This window comes from Miniopterus schreibersii, assembly GCF_964146895.1.
Source record: "Miniopterus schreibersii genome assembly, chromosome: 1".
In the NCBI taxonomy this organism is placed as follows: Eukaryota; Metazoa; Chordata; class Mammalia; order Chiroptera; family Miniopteridae; genus Miniopterus; species Miniopterus schreibersii.
In genome coordinates, this window is record NC_138101.1 from 89581732 (window position 1) to 89604495 (window position 22764).

General features: G+C 40.9%; 1 protein-coding gene and 1 pseudogene across 2 annotated transcripts in view; both read right to left on the reverse strand.

The window, feature by feature from the left end:
• Positions 1–22764, reverse strand: part of FAM107B (family with sequence similarity 107 member B) — a gene marked incomplete at its 5' end in the record, with an annotated part of 193832 nt that overhangs the window by 124106 nt on the left and 46962 nt on the right. The window contains one exon of the mRNA XM_081154253.1: positions 211–271. Within this exon, the coding sequence (XP_081010379.1) occupies positions 211–271 (61 nt within the window). The remainder of the gene's footprint in view (positions 1–210; positions 272–22764) is intronic.
• On the reverse strand, positions 1995–2672 carry LOC308562832 (transmembrane emp24 domain-containing protein 10 pseudogene; annotated as a pseudogene). Its single transcript has one exon. The product of its transcript is annotated as a transmembrane emp24 domain-containing protein 10 pseudogene (transcript).

The window sequence follows — 22764 nt, forward strand, 5'->3', positions numbered from 1 at the left end:
CAATAAAAGAAGGAAGGAGAAAAGAAGCTATTTTCTGCATCATGGCCAGACTGTACAGATATCGTGCCTGGAATTCATCACAAGTGACATTTCTAGTCATGTTTCCAATCACTTGGAACATACAGATTTTTCCTTGCAGTCTGGAAGCTGTGAGCCCTGCAGTCAGCAAAGCAGCCCAGGAAAGAATGTGTCTCATGGAATGCACTCTACCTGATGTCATCTTCTGTTCCAACTGGAGGCATCTAGGTTCTTCTTGCGATTCGTCTTCTTCCTGAGTTTCAGCCCCACAAACCAAAAAAATCAGGAGAAAGTCAAAATAATGCATTCATTTACAGGAACACTTTTGCAGATCTACTAATTAATATGAGATCAAGGTCTGAAAAAATTAGACCAAGCCCTTTTAAAAGCTGAGACTTTGGAGAAGCAACAAATGCAACCTTAAATGTTGAGTAGAATAACTATGGGGGTGCTGGGTTACAAACTGCAGGGTGCCATACACATGGTTCTGTCTATAGATGCTGCACCTGAGTAGCACAGCCCAGGGATCTCTGTGACTAATACGTTTGGGGGGTTTCTCCATAAGATAGAAATTCTGCCAGTATGGTACGGCACAAGAGAGTTATGTTTTAGTTTTTATAATTTAAAGACCTGATTTTATGTACTTTTGAAAATTCTATCACTGTTCACAATTACTATTTTTTTTAATGTTTACAGCAGTTTTATTAGTAATAGCCAAAAACTGAAAACAACCCCAATGTCCTTCAGTGGGTGAATGGTTAAACAAACTATGGTACATCCATACCATGAAATACTACTGAGCAATCAAAAGGAACAAATTATTGATAAATGCAACAATTTGGATAAATTTCAAGGGAATTATGCTGAGTGAAAAAAGTTAATCTCAAACAGTTATATACTATATGATTCTATTTATATAGCATTCTTAAAGTGACAAAATTAGAGAGAACAAATTAGTGGCTGCCAGAGGTTGGGGCTCAGGGGTAAGGAGGGGATGTGGCTTTAAAAGGGTAGCACAAGAGATCTGTTTGATGGAACCATTCTGCATTTTGTGTTCTGCATTTATTACATGAATCTACTCATGTAATAAAATTGCATAGAACTAAATATACCTACATACACAAGAAGAAAGAGTTCAAGTTTTTTGTTTTTTTAAAAAAATATCTTTATTGATTTCAGAGAGAGGAAAGGAGAGGGATAGAGAATAGAAACATCAATGATGAGAGTCATTGATCGGCTGCAGCCTGCAACCTGGGCATGTGCCCTGACCGGGAATCGAACCCCGGTCGCTTAGGATCCTAGGTCGACGCTCAACCGCTGAGCCACTCCCGGCTGGGCGAGAAAGTTCAAGTATTAAGCACAATATTTTAATTCTCTAAAATGAATTTTCTTTAAAGAGTTACCTATAGTTCAAAGCTCATGTCTATGAGTTGTCACATCCATAACCCCTTTAAGAGACCTAAAATTATGAAAGGATACCACCAGAAGCTTCCTAAACATTTCAGTTAAAGGTTAAGATAAAGCTATGGGTGTTTTCACATGGAAATCCAAAGAGGACAATCAGAATGAAACAAGTTCCACATGGTCAAACAAATCCTGGTAAAGGAAAGAGTGGAAGCCCAAGCTGGTGAGCAAGTGGGAAAAGGAAAGAAAACATGGTTCACACAGATCACACGAGGAACCCCAGTGCAAATGCTGGCTCTGGGATTATCTAGGTAACCCCTATTTTTTGTCATAAGTGACTCTAATAATAGCCCTATCATTGCAAAACTAGTCCAAGTCCTATCAAGTTAAAAAGAAGTCCCTTATTCACTTGCTGGGTGTAGGTGGTAACCCCATGTCCTCCCACACAAAGAAAGTTCTGGCCAGAAGCTTCCAACATGCTTTGATGGTGGTGCTGGTAGAGTGCTTTTGGTCAGGGAACTCCCAATGAGTTCTGCTGGCTGAGATACAAGCTGGGAGGGGAGTAGACCTTATTACTCAATCAACTTCTTCGCCTCAAAGAAGTGATGAAGGTAGAAGACCTGGCAAGTGACTAGTCCAATGAGGCAGAACATTGAAAAGATGATGAAGCACAGGACCTGAGTGTTTGTTGACTCACTGGTAACACACATCTCCTCCTCTTGCTTCTTCATGTAGGCAAAATCATTAGCGATAGATTCTGAAAGGTCTTCTAGGTGTCATAGCTCCACCTCTAAAGGCTTGAGCTTCTCAACTTTTGGGATCACTTCGTAATATTTTCACCTCCACTCCATGCTTCATGTCTAGGATCGCCAGTTGATCAGGTATCCACCCTGTTCCCTTGCTCTTAAAACACACTTGGAACATGTCATAATCTTCAGTGGTGAAGGCAAATTTCCCCTTGGTTGCATTCTCCTTGGAGTACATAATATGGCCAGCAGAATCTGTGATCTTGAGGTGGGTGCGCAGACCACCAGCACCCCCATACTTGTCGTTGATCTTGTATGCACTAGTCACCAGCAGGTCCTTGTAAATGCACTTGAGGAGTTAATGGGCATATGGAAGGAGTTGGCAAGAACTGAGCTGGGGCCCAGCAGAAATAAAACTCTACCTTGCAAGGGCCACACTGTGGCCAGACAAACCAGACATGGTATTGCACAATTATTTTTATCTCTGGGAAGGTGGGTAAACATATTCTCTGAGTTCTGGTATGATATCTTTAAATAACAATTGTCACTGCTGTAGCATTAATATGCAAGTAGACCCAGCTAGGAGTAAGGAAGGTAAATTAAGAGCAATGTCTACATGGTGTTTTTTAAATTTTGTCTGCAAGATGGCTTTATGCTCATTCCTTCATTTATTTTTTTCCTTCATTGAGTAAATATTTGTTGACTGCCTGTTATGGGGCGATTTCTGTGGGACGCTAATCTTTAGGCAGGACCCCTTCCAACATCCTTTCGATTATATACTGCAGGCAATGGCCTACTCTGCTTCATTTCTAGGCAGGAACATTCTCTGTGCATATTTTGTTCCACCTATAAAGTTAGTCTGATCAAAGATATTCTGGACCATAATAAACTATGTGGGTATAAGTCTCACTAATGATACCTGAAGCTGCTCTGTAACCAGAGTGTAGCAGTGGAGCTCAGACACTGATATTATCCATCAGAGGAACATTCCCCAATTTGTTCTAAGTTTGCAGTTCCTTGGCAATATCTCATCGCTGGTGATGAGAATTCACCAGTCTCTCAAGGTTAGTTAGTAAGATTTTTTTTTAAATGTCCTTTTCAATTCATAAAGATTAGTTTCCTTAAATAACCATCAGTATTGACTCATAAGGGAATTGATTTCACCTGTTTGGGAGCAAATATTTTTCTAGAGATCAAAAATCATCTTCAAATGTTCACCATCAGGGACCAGTGCCAAAAATTTGTTCTGCTTTAAAATCCATGAAATACCACTGTCATGGGCAATTTGGGTAAACAAGCTTTCACTTCAATCATCTCAGATTTATATGTAATAACAAATTTTAATAAAAATTGCTTTCAAAATTACATTTCTGAAAAGGATGTGAATTAATACTATACTAAAAGACACAAAAATGATTTTTTAAAAGCCCCATCACACAGCAACTAAATATAGCAAATAATTTCTTGTTTCACAAGGCCCAACTTGACAGTATATAATAAAAACATGAGGAGCTATTTTATAATACAGCCACAGGGAAAGTCTCTTGAGATGCCAAAATCACCCAAATAAAGTTGTTTCATACATCAAAGGATTCTTCTTTGAGCCAATGAGACTGTTTACTTTTTTATTGCTCTGAATTCCAGAATGGTGAAATAACAGCCCTTTAGCTTTCCTCCTAACATATTTATTACTTCATCTTAAATTGCCCCTCCCCCAATTTTCTCATAAACTAGTAAAAACTGAAAAGCCATGGAATGATTTGCAGATAGCATATTTGGAATACTTTTGGCTGGAGAGCTCTCAGCATTGAATAAGTAAGCATCTGTCTTCGATAGTATAAACTATGTTGTAGTCAGTAAAAAAAGGCTGAGCTCCTTAGATCCTCGTGTTTCTTCTCTTCAGTGCAAGTCTGTGATTTGCTAAATTTGTTCTTACTGGCTTTTTCCCAGCAAAGCTAGAATAAAACGACAACAGTCCAACTGTAGTAGCCATCTGCTGATTTTGCTGCCTGGCATTCACTCTCTCTATCTGGTAAGTGTGTCCTGACTTCTTCTTTAAAGTCATCCTTCCCCACTCTTAACGAATTGTGATTCCTATAAAACCAATTCCATGCCCTGAACAGGCCCCTCATCCACCCCCAAGGGTGGCCAGTGACTGAGGGCTAGGCTGGGAAGACCAGTGCATTTCCCTGTGATTGGTGGAGGATGGTCATGCGACCCAGTTAGGGCTGATGAGAGATATTCTCTAGGCTTTTAGGAATAGGAATCCTAGTCTCACCTACTGATCCTGCAACCTGAGATAACTGTGAAGATTGAAGCTGCTGCTGTCACTTGCAGCTGAGACAGAAGTCTCCACAAAGGAAGGCAGAGCCAAGAGATGGACTGATACAGAGTCCCATGCTATCATTTGAGCCCCCAACCCAGCTATGCCTGAAGCAAATTCACCCTGGACTTTTCAGCCTAAGTCAGAGATTACATTCCTTTTTATTTTTTTAAACTACATTGATTTATTTTTTAAATGAAAACCATTTCTATTGCATTTTCTGTCACTTCTAACAGAAAGGGTTCCAGCCCATACTTTAGCTCTGGGAAGCACTGAGTGGGGTGTGTTGATCATTGACTTTTGTATGTCACACACCATCATGTACTTCACAACCTAATTAAACGGAATGTAACATGGACGATGTACTAAAGAGTTGCTATTAAAATATGGCAAACAGTTGGGCTTTTCCTCTGTTTCTGAGGACTAATCCCAAGGTATTTTATTGAGAGGCCATGTGATTTGTACGCTTTATGAAATGGTCAGTGAGGTGTGGCCCCAAGAGGGGAGAGAAAAGACATTTAGGAAAAAACAAAGTTCATTCCACTCACAGGTCCTAGAGAAAGCAGCATGGCACCCCTCTCAGGGCCGCATAGGAAAGACACCAGGGTAGTCAGGAGGGAAGGAAACATTTAGACCACAGACTTTATTGGGGTTTCAGAGGGTAAGGCAAGGCAGGGAAAACAAGTCAGATAATTATAGATATAGGGGAGCCCAAGAAGGTAGAAGGTGTCACTCCTGCCTTAACCACTTCAGCACCTCACTCTGGCCAGCACTGAGTGGAGGAAATATTCTTCATGAGCAAAAACTGCAATTGACTAAACTACCCAAGATTGGGGAGATGGGGGCATGGACCAGAGGTTTGCTTCATTCACTGCCTGTGGTACCTTAGAGTACTAAGAGCTCTTCTTCATCTTTTTATAGGAAACCTAAGTAACTACAGCAAAAGAGGAGATGCATTGTATCTATGCTTGTAAAGCGTAGTTCTTAAACTTGAGTGTGCATTCAAATCACCTGGAATGCGTGGCAGAAATACAGAAGGCTCGGCTCTTTCCAACTTCTACAAGCCTGGGCCTCTGGATTCTTTATTAGCTCTCCCAGTGGTGCTGATACACACCCAAATTTGAGAGTAATTGTTGTAAAGGATGGAAATTGAGTCTAGCATTCAGGCAATTGGGTCTAGACCCAGGAAATTGGGTCTAGTATCATTCAGGCCTCTCATTTTCTCAATATTTCCATTTGTCTGTTTCTGTAAGTTTATCACTTCTCAGGCTACTCCTTCATTGTATGGCCAAGGCCACTAGAAGCTCTGGGGCCACATCCTTTCAGCTCATTGAGACTTCAGATTGGTATCTCTGAACCCCAGTACACAGAGAGCTCCTTCCAAAGGGCAACAAGGAGGGACTCAGTCCCTGCATTCATATCCAGAGTTCTAGGGGAAGTCTCTGATTGGCCCACCTTGAGTTACATACTTACCCAAGTCACAGGTACATCTCTATGAGGGAATGGGGATTATAATTTTCTAGACCTATATCACTGCCCATCCCAAGGGCCACTGGAGGGAGGGTGTTGTAATTGGAAACCTCAGAGAATAGGGAAGGTGCAGTTCCCTAAGGGAAGGAGGCTGTGTCCCGAAGTGGCTTCAGTGCTGTTCAAACTATATATTCCAAAGTCGATTGAATTCTCCAAAACCATGAGAATGAAAATGCCTACTACTTATTTAGTGCCTAACATGTCACCTGGGCTTCGTATATGTTACATGTAACATCGGATGATATTCAAAATATTTAGCAGGCCACCAGTTACTCAGAATAGGAAGGATCCTGGAGGTCCCTGGGTATAGATTTTACCCCTTTAATTCAGGGGTCTGAAGAGAGGGGTAATGGACACCACTCAAGGGCTTAGGGAGCAGTTATTTACCAATTGATACAAAGTTTTAATATTTTAACAGCCAGGATGTTCTTACTAATGCATACCTGCTGAATATTTTCAGTCCTGAGTATCATCTTAACAACCATACTTCTAAATGATGGGTATCTCCTCGAAATATGCTGTGATATACTAGAGGTATGCAAAGACTCTCTCCAGAGCATCAATTTCACTAAAAGATATGGGAGGAAAGACGTGATTTGTGTATTAGAACAAATCTGAGTACATTGTGGAAGGGTATGTAGAACGGATAGAAATGTTTAGGATGACTGTGGAATGTCAAGGAAGCCTGGACATGGGGTCCCTGATAGGGGGTACTCCTGTGGGAAAGATTGAAAAGCATGGTCAGAGGAACTCAATGTTTGTATTTGTGACTCCGTTTTACAGAAGGGACCCTGGAGGGGTAAATACTTTATCTTCTAAGTACGCCTGCTTTTAAATGGGGCAAGATTCACACCATCTGCCTGGGCCAGGGCCCCTGCTCTCTCAGCCATATCACGCTGCCTTCTTCTACATTTGCTCCTCACTGGTGTTATTTATAGAAAATTTAACCTTAAGTGGAAGGAAAGCTAGTTATTAAATGGCTATATTTAGTGAAAAGACTGACTGAAGAGAACTTTGGATAAGGAAGAACATAAATCATATAGTTTTTCAAAGGAATGAGTGATTGTTCCTCAGGGCTAGGGAAGGCCATTTCAAAGACAGACCATTGTGTGTTTTGAGGTTTATAGGGCCCCAGGCCAAGAAAACCACAGAACAAAACAACACTTATCACATGGAAATTTCAGAACCAAGAGCTTAGGAAAGTTTGACACAGTCTTTCGGGCTGTACTTCAACATGCTGGTCCGAGTTTAGAGTTACATAATGATTGCAAAATTATTCAAATTAAAATGAACTCTCAAACTCCTGAGGAATGGAAGGGGTAAGACTGGTTGCCCATACTGATTGCTATGGTCTGAATGTTTGTGTCTCTCCAAAATTCATATGTTGAAATCCTAATCTCCAAGGTGATGGTATTAGGAGGTAGAGTCTTTGATGTGATTAGATCATGAGGGTGGAGCCCCCATGAAGGGGATTAGTGCCCTTTTAAAAGAGGCCCCAGAAAGCCCCCCCCCTTCCACCATGTGAGGACAGGGAAGAAGGTGGCAATTTATAAACCAGGAAGTGGGCTCTCACCAAACACCAAATCTGCCAGCACCTTGACCTTGGACTTCTTAACCTTTAGACTGTAAGAAATAAATTGTTGTTGTTTAAGTCACCAGTCTGTGGTAGTTTGTTATAGCAACCTGAACAGACTAAGACCCTGATTAACTGACTTAACATATAGATTTGTGTTATAGATCTTGAATGAGTGATGAGAGAGAACCATGGCTCTTCAGCTACTTATAGCTTATACTTCATAAGCACTCTATAAACACCTGCTGAATGAATAATATTTGTTTTAAAGAAAAATTTTCCCCAAATATATATATATATATTTTTTGCATAAAACTAAAGCTCCAGAAAGCTATGCCTGCATAGCACGTTGCTTTAAGCTCTGCAGGACACGTGGCCTAATATCCCTAGAAGACAATGCAAGTTTGAGAGAGAATGTGCCAAAAGGATTTGACACATACATTGTGAACCAGAGAATAAGAATTTTTTTTGGAAATTTGGGCACTAGTTTTAATTCTGTCTTCATGTTGGTTCACAAAATTAGCAATACCTCATATCTATCTAACTGCCCAATACATGATTTTATTTGATTCCTTAAATAACTCTACATGGTAGGCAGAGCAGGTATCCTCTGTCTAGAATAAATACTCTGCTTTCCTCTATTCACATTTACAAAACCAGAGGTGTGGGGTTTTATCTCACATAGAACAATTGTCCAACATTAGCCAAGTGTCCACAGTTCAATTCAGTTCTGACACTAACTGGAGTTAACAATGACCCTCCAGGTTAAAGCTTCAGTTCCACAAGAATGCCCCCACTTCAGGTGCTCATTGTAAGTAATAGGTCCCCAGATTACCTATAACTTCTGTCCAACTTAGTTACAAATTGGAGGTTCCCACAGTCACCTTCTCAGTTTAGATATTTTGCTAGAGTGTCTGCCAGCGTCCAGGAAAACAGTTCAATTTATTACAAAGGATATTTTAAAGGATATACATGAACAGCCAGATGAAAGGTACAGAGGGAGAGGTCTGGAAGGGTCCCAAAGACAGGACCTCTGTCCCCTTGGAGTTTGGGTGTATAGATGTGTTCACCAACTCAGAAGCTTTCCAAAACCCATACTTTTGGGACTTTTATGGGAGCTTCCTCATGTGAACACAATCAATTATTATCTCCATTTTTAGCCCCTCTTCCTTCCCTGGTGAATGGTGCGGGGGTCTGAAATTTCCAAGCTTCTAACCATGACTTGGTCTTTCCTTCTAATCATGGCTTGGGTGCCCCAATCCAGGAGCCCACCCAGAGTTGCCTCATTAGAACAAAAGACACACCTATCAACCAGGAAATTCCAAGGGATTTAGGAGCCCTGTGTCTGATGTTCTTATCACTTACACTATCACAAGAGTTTAAGAGTTCTGTGTCAGGGGTCAAAGACTGAATATTAGAATCAAGATTCTCCCAGCATCCCTATTTACAAGGCCTTGGGGAATCTCATGTCAGGAACTGGGGACAGAGATTAATATAATAGAATAGAATAAATTCTTCTTATCTTACACCCTCATTTTCCACATGAGGAATTTGAGGAATTGTAGACACAACTATAAACACAGGCAAGACCAGACCTTCTGCTCACTAGGCATTAAAGGGATACTTTTCCATTCGCTCCCACCCATCCCTCAGAGTTCAGGGAGGTGAGTCAGAAAGTAGAGAGTCTCCTGTTAGGAATCAAAAAGCAGGAAAGGATAAAAGGTGCTGTCAGAGACACAAATTGCACCAGTATGAACATCTTCTTAGAGCTTTTGTCAGAATTCTGGAGATGACTTCTGGGGTCTGGTTTCTACATCTTCATCAATCTTGCTTTCAGAACCTGTTCTAAGCCATGACATTTGTGGAAGCTGGAATTATGCTTATGAGCAGAAGTTACACCCCTAGACAGTAATACCCAACAACTCTTGGTTTCCTGTAGAACTTTTCAGAATAACTGAAATTTTAATGATGGATTTTTTAATCTTTTTTTTTGGTAAACCTATTTTTTTTCTAGTCCTAGTCAAAGCTAAGCTACAGTAAGAAAGTTTAGACTCAAGTTCCAAAACTCAATCTCATTTTTGAAGTTTATTAATTGCCCAAATGAACTTAAAATATTGTCTGGATCCACCTTGGGGGAAGAAATGCTAAACTGGGGTGCTCAATGTTATCCCGCCCTCTCCCAGGCTCAACAACATACAGGGTTCTGACCAAGCATACCTCTTAAAGCAACTTTGAAAACATCATTTTAAAATGTAATTGTGTTGGCTCTTCATTAAAGTAGTGTCCTGGAACTCACGGCTTTTCAGGAATTTCCCTCACACAAGCTTTATGCTAAAAAATCTGGAAAGCCTGCTAGAGAGGATCCAGGATTTCCCTGGGTCGATATACAGCTTTCATATTTCAGATTTGTTACAAATAAACAAATTTAAAAAAAAAAAAAATGTCCTTCCACTAATCCTTGTTAACATCATTTTAGAAGGGCAATGACATCTAATGAAAAATGAGAATCAGAAGAACCATCTTCCATCCCACATAATAATGGGAACCTGACCAAACTCATACTGCCTGGGCTTTATTTTCTTCTTAACAAGATGGAGAGAGCAGCAGTCATGGCCATGCTTCCAGATCAAATAAGGGAGGGAGCAGAAAAAGCACCTTGAGCTCTTCAGAATAAAGACAAATGCTTATTTGTCTGGTATTCAAAAGAGATCATTATAAAGGTCAGTATTTATCTTTTTGCTTCAACAGAACCCATTCAATACAAAATCACCACAATGAATAGAATCCTGTCACCTTGCACACAGGATCACTCAGCAAACATTTATGGTTTGTGAGCTAACCTAATACACATACACACACACATAAATACACACACACACAGACAAACACATACATACACAAGCATAACCACATGCACAAACACACACACACACTGCACAAACACATAAACAAAGTCACACACAAAGGCACACATACACTGAAACACACATGCACATATAAGCACACACACATGCATGCATGTACAAACACACACAGTGAACCAAAAGTAAATGGAACAACAGGAAAGAAAAAGTCTGGTAAAGAAATTTTTCAGTTGCTCAGCCTCTCCAAGCCTCCTGCCAATGCCTCTGCCCTTCCTATCAGGATACATGCTGTTTGTTTCAGAATCTCTTTTTGTCAGAGCTTCCAGAAAGAGAAGGGAAGTTACTGAAAATTTAAGCGTTAACTTAAGCAATAGCCAAAGTTCTAATCAACAGAGTTGCCTTTTCCAGACATCGCTCCATGGTCTGAGCACCCTCCACCCACCTTCCTGCTGGTCTGCTGCTTCCCACAGCAACTGTTGACACACTCCAGATGTTGAGGTTCACCAGGACTTGCTCACCTCTTCCTGTGGGCCTCCTCTTGCCTACTCCTCTAAGGGAGGAGAGAGGTGCTTATGGGGAAAGGAGCTGATTCTGAGTTTGATCTAGAAAACCAAGTCAAATGGCAAGTCTGCTTTTTTTGTGTGGGAAACTTATTCAGCAAACAGGGACTAAGCACCTAATGTGTGCTTGCCTGCTGCCGGCCTATGTATGAGACAGGAAGGACCAAAACATAGCCCTGGCCCTCAAGGAGCACCTAGAGGAGGAAGCCAGTCATTAGAAGGCGAGGAGCGTGGGGGGAGTGAAGAGGAAGGCACTCAGGCGTCGGCGGGCGACGAGAGGCAGCAGAAGGAAGATGTCTCGGGGGGATGATGCCCTTTGCCAGGAAAGGGGAGATGGTGGTATTCCAGATAGGAAACAGGTTCCAGAAGCACAACCTCTGATAATATTTTTCCATTTTAATTTCCTCTTAAAAAATGTACCTTGCATATCAGAGATAGCTGTGGCCCGATACTTTCCATGTGCCCCATCCTTCTTCCCAGCCTGCCCATTGATAAATACATCATGGGTTCTCTTGCCCTCTGGCTTCCCACTGGGTTCAATTCATGGCAAGAAAGAGCAGGAGATCTGAGGAGGGAAGAGGGTGAGGCCAAGGCACTTATTCCACTATCCTTTCAAGGCAGTTGTCTTAGGAAATGCTCTATTTTCCAGATTCCTGTTGCAGCTTCCTCCCGCCCTCATCCCTTTGGGCCCCTGAGTGGCAACAGCTCTTAACTGTTATGAATATCCCTTGTGGTTCCTCTCCATCTCATCCGCACTTTTGTAGACAGTGGCTTTATTAAGCTCTCCCTGAATTATTCCAGTTTGAGGGCCATCTGTTTCCTGTTGGGACTTTGACTGACAGAGCAAATAGCAAATTTACCACAGAGAGCATGTGTGTGTGTGTGTGTGTGTGTGTGTGTGTATGCCAGGGATAGTAGTGATGGTGTCTGATCGATTCATTCATTTATTCCACAGACAGTTATGAGGACCAACTATATGAAAGGCACAGTGGGTAAAGGAACCACACTTTCTGGATTTTATAAGACAGTATCAGTTACAACATTCTTTGTTATGGTCAGAATAAATATTTTAATTTGGGGTTCATAAAATATGATCTCAATAACTATGGCAAGGGAAAAATGAGTAATCTCAGAGTTTATACTCTCATCTAGCTTAGTCCCCCGAAGTCCAAGTCTTTAAAAGAAAAAAGCAAGCGGAGAAAGTCCGAAGCATGACCAAGTAACAGCTCTGCATTCTGCAGATTACACTCTGGGCAAAGCTCCCTCGTTTGCGCGATGAGTGGTGAGTCTGCTGCTTTGGGGTGAAAAACATCAACAGTGATAACAAAGGTTTACGATGGGCCAAGCAGGGAGCTGAAAGCTTCATGTACAATATTGGATTTATTCTTCATGAAAACTCCTGTAAAACAGGCATGGTTTCCCTCATTTTACAGCATTAAGCAGCTAGTAGTAGTAGTTAGTGTTTACTAACCCAAGTCTATATCCAGTTCAAACCCAAGCCCATATCCAAGGCCCATTGCTCTGAACTACTCTGCTGCAGTGTCTCTTCCAGGAATAGACAATTCGCAGCCAAGACTAGAGAGTGTTTGGTGAATGAGACAATTACAGGTTTGGAGGCAAAGGGCTACCCTGCAATTTTGGCTTACTCTCTGTAATTATATCCACACAGTGAGAAATTGGCAGCGGAACCAACTTCACAGGAGTCTCCTTTTGATTTCTTGTGGTAGAATCAGCCCTCAGCTAACAATTTGCTCAGATGAGATTAGAAAGATTAGAAAGAAGGACAGGGGCAAGCCAAACAAGATGTACCCCAGGGGCACACCAAAGATTTGCTTCTGTGGAAGCTCTGGCTCCCTTTGAACTATCAAGTAATTATTGCTTTGGGAAGGTAGTAGAGATTAAAGTGTTAATGGGAGGGGTGGTAAGGGGCACATTTGAAATTTAAGGCTGTTCTACTTGTGATTAGTCACATTGGGGCAGGGCTGGGCAGCTTCACCACATACTTCCTTTGGGTACAAGGACAGCCAACCTATGTACACACACAGGTTTTTTGAGAGGCAAGCGATACAAATGTTTATAAATTTAAAGTACCCCATAGATTTTGAAGAATTCAAGTTTAAGACCTGTTGATGCCCTTATTAAAAAATGTACCTTACTTACTTTCCCCCTACACCTAAAATGCCCATATATCATGGTTTATGCCTGATGTCCCAAATGATCATTAATCATGTCATCTTTCATTCTCGAAAGTGTCAATTTTGATAATAAAATTTCACTCTACCTTTGCTGTATGTAACTGATCAGCAAAAGAAGGTGAGGCAATGGGTCCCTGAGCTTCAAATACCCAAGTCTGGTTTCAGAAAGAATGTGCTCTTTCTGTATGCGCCTCGGTGATTCAATTAATCTCTCTGGTCCTTTATGTGCCAAGTGAGAATAAAGTATGTGGCCCATAACTTTTATGAATAATACAAATAGAAGTAGTTCATAGAATTATAGATCTTAGAGATAGACACAACCTAAAGAGATCATTTTGCACACCAGGCTATGAAGAGACATACAGGAGTCATGATGATGCAATCAGCCTTCAGCAAGGCCCTCTGTTGTTTTGGAGAAATGTAGCAATTCAACCCAGCCATGGGAAACTACATAACAGAGAGCTGATGCCTTTTGTCAAGTAGAATTCTAACTACCAATCAGTCTGTGTCTGTTGGCCTGTGTTTACCACAATAAAATATCCAGAGGTCCCCCTGCCCTGTTAACAAACTTCAGAAAGGTGTCCAACCTGGATTCAGCTATTGGTTTTCAATCTGGATGGCACTTGCCAACTGATCAGTAGACTTCGTAGAGAAGGGTGGGATCAGAGGACCCAAACCCAAAGACTTATTGGCTGTGACCAGAGGCACTTTGACTGGCACTTTGATTTGCTCCTTCAGCGTCTCTGAAGACTGTCACAGTCTGCTCCTCTCTGTCCTGTTTACTCTTGGTCTGAATCAAGTGTGTCCCCAGTCCCCACTGTTCAGTCATGCCTAACAATTTTATTCAGATGACAGCTGATAAAATTGGTGGTTGAGAGAGAAAAAAAGTCACTGAAGTGCAAGATATTCAGCCCAAACTCTGGAATGGGAGCCAATGCTATTCTTGGGCCTCTAGCTGAGGCTAAGGATGGAAAGGATATAATATCTCAGCTCCTTAAAGAAGAATCTGGAAAAGGCTGACTTGGTTCCTCTGGTCCTTCATCTGCTTGTGGCTAACTCTTCTTTTCTCCTTTCTACCCCATCCCAGACCCCCAGCCCTGACTTCTCCAAACCCAACTGTGTCCCAGAAATGACAGTGGGCTGTTTCTTCAGATTTGCCATGGCCTAGAATCTAGAATCATTTCCAAAGCAAGTACCACAGACTGTTGAAATAATGCAGGATTTTGTGTTTATGAAATTGAAAAGCTGGCCACTCCTGCCCAGGAATTAATCATAGGCCAAATTCAAATTTGGGTGCCAGTAATTTACAAAGCACTGTGTTTCAGAATCTGTTTTTCTCTCATTTACAATAACCGTGGAGGAACTGGGAAGGGGCAAATAAAAATAGTCACTTTCTAATGTCTTCATTTCTAGGGAAAATGTAAGGGTGACCCCAAAAGCTATTCCCTCTGCAAAATGGGTTGCCCATGGGCTTCAGTAAAAGTGGCTGTTGTCTCCCCCATAAGTAGTTTGTGACATCCATTTCTATGAGTCTCTACCAAGACTGCTTCTATAATTTTACACCTTTATTGTTGTGTGGTTACTTGCCACACATTGGCCCAGCCCCAGTTCAACTTCTGGTCTTGAAACACAAATACCAAGATTAAAAATAATGTCTACAGTAACTTAAAAATCCATGAAAACAAATCATTCATGCGGTAGTACTCCCTGGCCAAGTTAAATCATGGTGGATTTGCTTGGAGACAGACAGAAATCTACTGTGGGCAGCTCTCTGTGTCTTTTTAATTTAATGATAAAAGGCCCAATAGAAAGTTATTTGAGTAAAAGCAGAAAGAAGTTAAACTAACTGTGGGTAGAACTAATGCAAAACCTAGAGGGTTATTAGAATACCTGTGTCTTGGAGATTTTTGGAAACTATTTGCAAACTTCTAAATTTAATTCACAAAATATTTACCATTTACACCTATATGTGCATTGTACTTTATAATTTTAAAAGATAATTCACATATATTATCTCATATGAGCTACGTAGCAGCCCTTTGAAGATAATACTACCACACTAAGTTTACACTTGGGCATGCAGCTCAAAAAGTTTATGTAATTGGACCAAGATCATATGACTACTACTCAACTCCAGATCTGTCTGATTTTCAACATGGGGTTCATTTCACCATATCCCTGCTGACTTGTTTATGCTTACTGTATACAAAGTAGTGTGCCAGGTTTCAGGGAACTATGGATTAGAAAACATTTCCCTGCCCTCTTTGAGGCTCAGACAGAAACACAAATAACTTGTAATACAAAGTAGATGTGATCACTATAAAACTGGCAGGAGTACATGCTGTGGAGATTCTGAGAATGACAGAACCATATTTCTTTGGCGGACTAGGAAAATCTTGCTGACAGAAATAGGTTTAAGTTGGAGTATGGAAACTGGGCATACTGTGAGCAGGTAGAGATGGGAGGTACGGCTACATTACACACTAAGGGGACAATATGAGGAAAAGAAGGGAAAGTATGGTGCATGATGAGAACAATGAGACACAGGGTCTGGCTGTAGAGAGGGCATTTGTAAGGCAGGGAAAATAGGTTAAACACACAGGACAGTGTTTGAGTGCCATGGTAAGGTTTTTTACTCAATTTGCAAGGCTGTGGGAAGCCCTCAGTGGAGTGTAAAGATTGCCCAAAGGGAAGATTGGACTAGGAAATTGTGTGTAGACTGGATTGGCATGTGTACAACCTTTGACAGGGGAGGACAATGAAGAGTCCTTTAAAAAAAAAAAAAAAAAAAGCTGTAATGACAATTGTTATGTAGGGAGAGTAGCTGACAAGATGAGGTCAAGCAAAATCCAGAAGAAAATCAAGAGGCAAGAAATAAACCCCAGTGGAAAAACTATACTTTGAAGGTGAGCCATTTCTTGGGCAATTTATGAAGCTGGAGGGAAGCCCTGTAACACTAAAAGGCCATTAAACCTAGCGTTCTCTAGGGCACCTTGAGGGATGAGAGAGCACCTGGCTCCACAACTTCTAACTTTCAGAACTCAAGAAAAATGGAGGGGATGGCTTACTTCCATATGGAAGCGGTGGAGGCATTTCAGTGTTTGCAGAGAATGTAATGTAAGGAGAGTAATTAGTGCCGACTTCAGAAGAGAGCCAATAAAAAGAGGAATGTCCTGATTCAGAAACGACAATGAAAGTGGGGGTGGGACGTGGTGGAAGCTAAAAACCCAGCCTGGGTTTATGTCTGTATCCTGAGCTGGGCTCATGATGCATAATCTGCTGTAGTTCCCAGAGTATCCCTTTTCTGCCACAAACAACAATGGCACTCTCCTTTCCAGATGTTGAAACAGACCAACCTCGACTATCCACGGGCAGCTCTGAAAGACAATGTTATTTGAAATCTCACCAGCTCTGGATGGACTACAGGCCCAGCTGGTCACTTGGATGCCATAAGCAAGGGGGGGGGGGGGGGGATGCCACTGAGGATGAGCAAAAGATTTCAGCCGTGCTCACTAAAATCCTTCTTTGCGGTTACAGAGCATCCCCAGAACAGTGACTGACTCGTGGGGCTCGCACGCACATGCAAGTCCCCAGCCACGCACAGGCCCGTGCCCCCGCATCTGCATGCCACCTCCCCCCTGACCTGGCCCCTCGCGTGCCACACACTAGCAAGCGCTTCATGCTGTTACCAGGCTGGAACCGGAGGTGAAGCCCAGTCACGTTTTCCTTGAAAAATTCCTGCCTACTGCCGACTTCTTGCGGACACAAGCATTGAGTTCATCTGATTTTAAGCCACTTCTATGAAAGCATTTTTTAATGTCCTAATTTAACCTCCTGTTCCCTGCATTGTGGTAAAATTCTAACAAAATTATTTTTAAAAATATTAGTGCTAGGCCAAGCCCTTCATTGATCTATTTATCTATTGATTTTTGCCATTTTAAACAGTAACAACAGCTCCAATTCTATTTTCCTGTCTCTCACAGAATCATGGAATGTGGGAACAAAAAAGAATGCAAAGGCCATCCAGCCCATCAGCCTGTGTTACACGTCAGGGAAAGAGACCCGAAGAATGGATGGCTGGCCCCAGGCAAGGTTTTGTGTGTTTTTTTTTCCTAACAAAAAGGGTGAGGGAAGAGGGAATTGTGTGATGTCATAGTGGTGACCTTCTGCAACACTAGCCCACTGCAGACTTGTCCCTCTGGTGGCTTTTTTTTTTCCTTTTTGAAAATTTATTTTATTTTTAAAAATTAAACTTATTGGGGGTAACATTGGTTAATGACATTATATAATTTTCATGTGTACAGATTATAATTCGATATCTGTAAACTCTAGTACATGCTCCCCACTGGAAGTTTAGTTACCTTTTTCCTTTACCCACTTCCCCCTGCCCCACACTTTTTTCCCTCTGGTAACCACCATTCTTTTGTCTTTATGAGGTTTTTTTTTTAAAGTAACTAACTAGCAAAACAAACAAAAATTCTGGTGGCCTTTTGAGGCCAGCAGTGCAGCAGTTCCTTACTAATGGAGGGCTGAAGAGATGTAAGGAGTAGCTAAGCACAATCAGATGTACCTCTTAGCAAACAAAATAGAATAAAACAATTGTCACAAGGTTAGCACTGTTCTAAAACAAACTTTTAGAGATCCAGACTTCCTGCTGCTGGCAACAGCAGCCACCCCCTCCTTAAAAAAACATCGTAGAAATATTCTTCTATTTCTTCTTTCCAAATGAAAAATAGGGAATACCCTGACAACTAAATGCAGCAATTAGGACAGTTTGTCCCACAAACAAATGCATTTAAATAAATAGTCTTAAAGAGCAAAGAGAAATGCATGGTTTATTCATGTATATACACAATATGATATGCATAGGTTAAATGTGTATATGCATATCTAAAGGCTATCTCTTACTCAGCATTTTTCCTTGCCAGATGTGATTAACTTTTGGTTGAAATATTGCTCCTTTTCATACAAACTTTGATTTAATAATCAAATTTATTATCTTTTTTAAAATGCAGCAGAAAGCCATGAGTTTGATGCTTTACAGCTGGAAGACCAGCTTTCCCAGAGCAGAGTAAAGTTTGGATCTTTTTGAGTTTGAACAAAACACACAAAAATATGTTTTAAAAAATGACATTTTGACTCATTTTTAAGTCTTCCTTGTGTTATAATGAAATACAGTAATCAACTCTGCTTTTGGTAATCAATCAGTAAGGAAATACTCCCACTTTTCATATCTACATTGGGTCTTCATGCCAAGTTTGGTCTTAAAATCGTCTTTTTTCAGAAGTGCTGCCTTGACTTTTTTAAGGTTGCTGTTCATGGTCAGCTAGGAATCAGAGACTACAATTTCTGGTTTGTTTCCTGGTTCAGTAGCAACAGAAATGGTTGACCAGAGAACCAGGAAATGATGTTTTAAAATTTTTAAAAATTTTGAATGTTGGAGAGAAAAAGAGAGAAAAATACTGAAATGCTTGAACAGAAAACTAGGTTCTCTTCCCAGCAGATGCTAAGGAAACCTTGTGCATTCTGTGAAACCTGCCTTTTGAGAGAAGCAACAATTATGATGCCCACATTCTATTTTGTAAGAGTCACCTTTCTGTGCTTGGAGATAACACATCCATGTGGCCTATGTGTAGATCCTCAAAGACTGTTAGATGATTGAATGAAGTCCACCTCCCTGAATCAGGACTTGGGAATTTTAAGGCTCAAACAGAAAAATTCAATCATCTTATCTTCTCCTAAATTTCTAAATGTTCTAAGAGGTTAATAGTGAAGATGTGGGCCAATTGCTGTGCAAAATAAGTACAATAAATGAATCATCAAACAAAATGGAACAGGTTTGAACTGATAGCTAACAAGGTGCTAGAAGTCATAGAAGAACCCACTAACAAATGATTTTCTACTATTTACTCTAAAATTTGAGAGGTTATAGCCCATCCTCAAAAAGATGGATCTAGCCAGAGACAGGTCCCTGACAAAATCAAGAAAAAATAGAGGGAACATCTGGCCAAGTTGGGGTGGTTAAAAATTAAACTGGATATATCTGAAATGAAATCAAAACAGAATACACCCCACAGAATGGGAGAAAAACATTTTCAGACCATATATATGATAAGAGGTTAATATCCAGAATATATAAAGAACTCCTACAACTCAATGACAACAGAAACAAAAACTAACAACCCAATTTTAAAATGGAGGCTTTTGGTGGGTATTGTCAATTGTTGAGAGGGAGTAACATAATAGCCCATTATCTTCCATGACAACGATCTGGTTAATTTACTCAGCTTAGAGGGAAGACTGCACGGATCTGAGTGAGATTCTGAACCTGTACATAGAACAAGTAGCACACTAAAGCTCAACAGCAGAGACTGGGGCTACAGCAGAAACCTGAAGTTTAGGAGAAAAAGTCCAAGGAGATAAGAAGCCCTAAAGTGAAAGGTGGACACCTTTTTAGTCTCAGTCACCACTAAGTAAAGTGCCAGAACCTACAGTGACTATGATTTTTTTCTAAAACAAAGCCCTTCCTGCGAACTTTCAAGAAAAAGAATTCAGAGGAAAAAACACTTCTCATTTGAAGCTCTGACCTTTTTGTTGCTTCAACCTTTTCTCAGCAATAATTCTTGTAAATTAAGTCCTAGACTCATTACCAATGGTCTTGACACCCCTATTTTGATGACGTCCTAAAATATCAAGAAACCTGCACTTTTCTTAAGTGATGCTGATAGCCTAGGGTTGAAAATTCTGTCTTCATAAACTTGTTCTTTGGTAAGAAACTATGAATGTAAGCCTCCGACTACTTCAGGGAAACTCACGTGTACTTCTGGGCACTAATCAAATCAGAATCTCTGGAGTGGTGCCTAGGCATTAGTATTTTTTCATCTCTATTTATCTATCTATATATACATATTTAAATTAATAGTCTTTTGGGGAACAGTTTTAGGTTTACAGAAAAATTGAGTGAAAAGTCCATGAGTTCCCATATACCACCTGCTCCTCCCCCAAGTTTCCCCATTATTAACATCTTGCATTGGTGTGGTACATTTGTTAACAAACACACAGTATTTGCCCTTTTCTGTCTGACTTATTGCACTTAGTATAATGTCTACAAGGTTCATCCATGTTGTAGCACATATCAGAATTTCATTCCTTTTAAAGGCTTAATACTATCCCAGTGTCTCTGTGAATACAAATATGGATCTTTTTATATGTGAATGATGCTGCTATGAATATGGGTGTACAAATGTCTGTTTCAGTCCCTGCTTTCAGTTCTTTTAGGTGGATACTGGAAGTAACATTGTTGGGTCATATCGTAATCCAGTTTAGCTTTTTGAGGAGCCACCATATTGTTTTCCACAGAAGCTGCACCATTTTACATTCCCACCAGCAATGAGCATCCACACCAACACTTGGGTTTTTATTTTATTTTATAATAGCCATCCTAGTGGGTGTGAGGTAGAATCTCATTGTGGTTTGATTTGCATTTCCTTAGTAATTAATAATATTGAGTATCTTTTCATGTGCTTATTGGCCTTTTGTATATTTTTTTATTTTGGGAGAAATGTCTATTAAAGCTCTTTACTCATTTTTTTAATGTGTTTTTTAAAAATATATCTTTACTGATTTCATAGAGAGGAAAGAAGAGGGAGAGAGAGATAGAAACATCAATGATGAGAGAGTCGTCATTAATTGGCTGCCTTCTGCACGCCCCCGACTGGGGATGGAGCCCAAAACCCAGACATGTGCCCTGATCGGGAATCGAACAGAGATCTCCTGGATCTTAGGTCGATGCTCAACCACTGAGCCATGCCCAGCTGGGCTGGGTTTTTTGTTTTGCTTGTTTGTTTCTTTTTTAAAATTGAGCTTTAGTGTGCTACTTGTTCTATGTACAGGTTCAGAATCTCACTCAAATCCGTGCTGTCTTCCTGCTAAGCTGAGTAAATTAACCAGATTGTTGTAATGGAAGATAATGGGCTATTATGTCACTCCCTCTCAACAATTAACAATACCCACCAAAAGCCTCCATATTATCCATGGCCCTTGGCCCAGCAATTTCCTAAATGTCAGCAAAGGTTCATCTATAAGGATGTTCATTTTACAACATGGATAATGTTACAAAGAAAACATTTTGAAAATATGTGACAGAGGACTTCTACTCAAAAAGTTTCCTTGTAACCTTCACCATTAGGGCCCCAAAGAGAGTGGGGAGGGAATGCCACCTAGGGCTGGAGGAATTTGTGACACAGGCAAAGTCTGTGAGTAGGAAGAAACAATGCAAATCTCTTGCCATTTCTGGAGGAGAGGGAAAAAGGCTGGGCTGAGCTGGGGAGAAATTGGAGGATGCTGGTGCTCTGTTTTCCCTATTCTGCACCAGAATTCTGGAACACGGCATGTTAAAATGGTGGGGCAGAAAGAGCAGAACTTCAAGGTTCATGGTGGCCTAGTATGAAGACTCCTGCAAGCATCTGGGAAAAAGTTCTTATACAAACACATCCCACATAGGGTTGGAGTGCTGCTAACTCAGCACTGGTGGTAGGAAGGGGTTGTTGCAGGACCCTGAGGCCATGTTGCTTGACCTTCACAATGTCTGTTAGCTCAGGAACTTTACAAGTCTCTGTGAGCCTCAGCATGAGCACAGAGGATTGGTGGGATGGTGGCCTAGGCTCAGGACACAGAGGTGCCAGTGTGCTGGGACTTTAAGACAAGATACAAATGGCCAGTACCATGAAATCCAGTAATAAGAGCCACATAATGGCTCAAAAATGCCACAAGAAGATCACACCTCAGTAGACAGTAGGTCCAGGACAAATCCAGACCTGCCAATCTTCATTAGAGGACAGTGAGGGTGCAGATGGTAGCACAGGGATCCAAAGCCTTTAACCAACACACCCAACCCTCCTCCTGGAAACCCAGACTCATTCTCAGCAAGGTGCTAAGAAAGGAGCCCTGGAAACTGACCATTTACCCAAAGAAACTGACCTGATTGGGACTACTGGAAAAACTGAGAAAATTTTTATTTTCCTTCTACAGTAGCGTTGGAAGCCAGAGAAGCAGGGTTGGATCAATGATGGAAAATAAGCTACATTTCTTCTCTCTGAGTAGTGCTGTGCTAAAACCACTACAATCACCATATAACCAGGTTACCCTCAAGGCAGAAGGTTGGATGACCCTTCTTCAAAGACTTAAACCAGAGAAAAGTGCATAAGTACTGAAGTTGGGATGTTTACAATAAGAGACTGGTGGTCCGCCTGTTGTTCTGTAGTGAAATCACTAATTGTCAACTCCAGACCTCACAAAGAGAGTTCACAGAGTGTTTGACCCCTGTCTACTGCCTCTTTTCAAAATATGAATGGACAAGCAAGGCTCAGCACATTTGAGGACAACTTCCCATATGAGAGAGAAACCAAAAAAAAGGGACTCAGAAGAATCAGAGACAATACAAAGGATAGAGGGGAAATATCTGAAAAATCATTAGCATCTTCAGAGAGAAAGGAGACTCTTAAAACAATGACAGATTATGTGCAAAAAAAGAAACAATCAGAGCTCAAGAA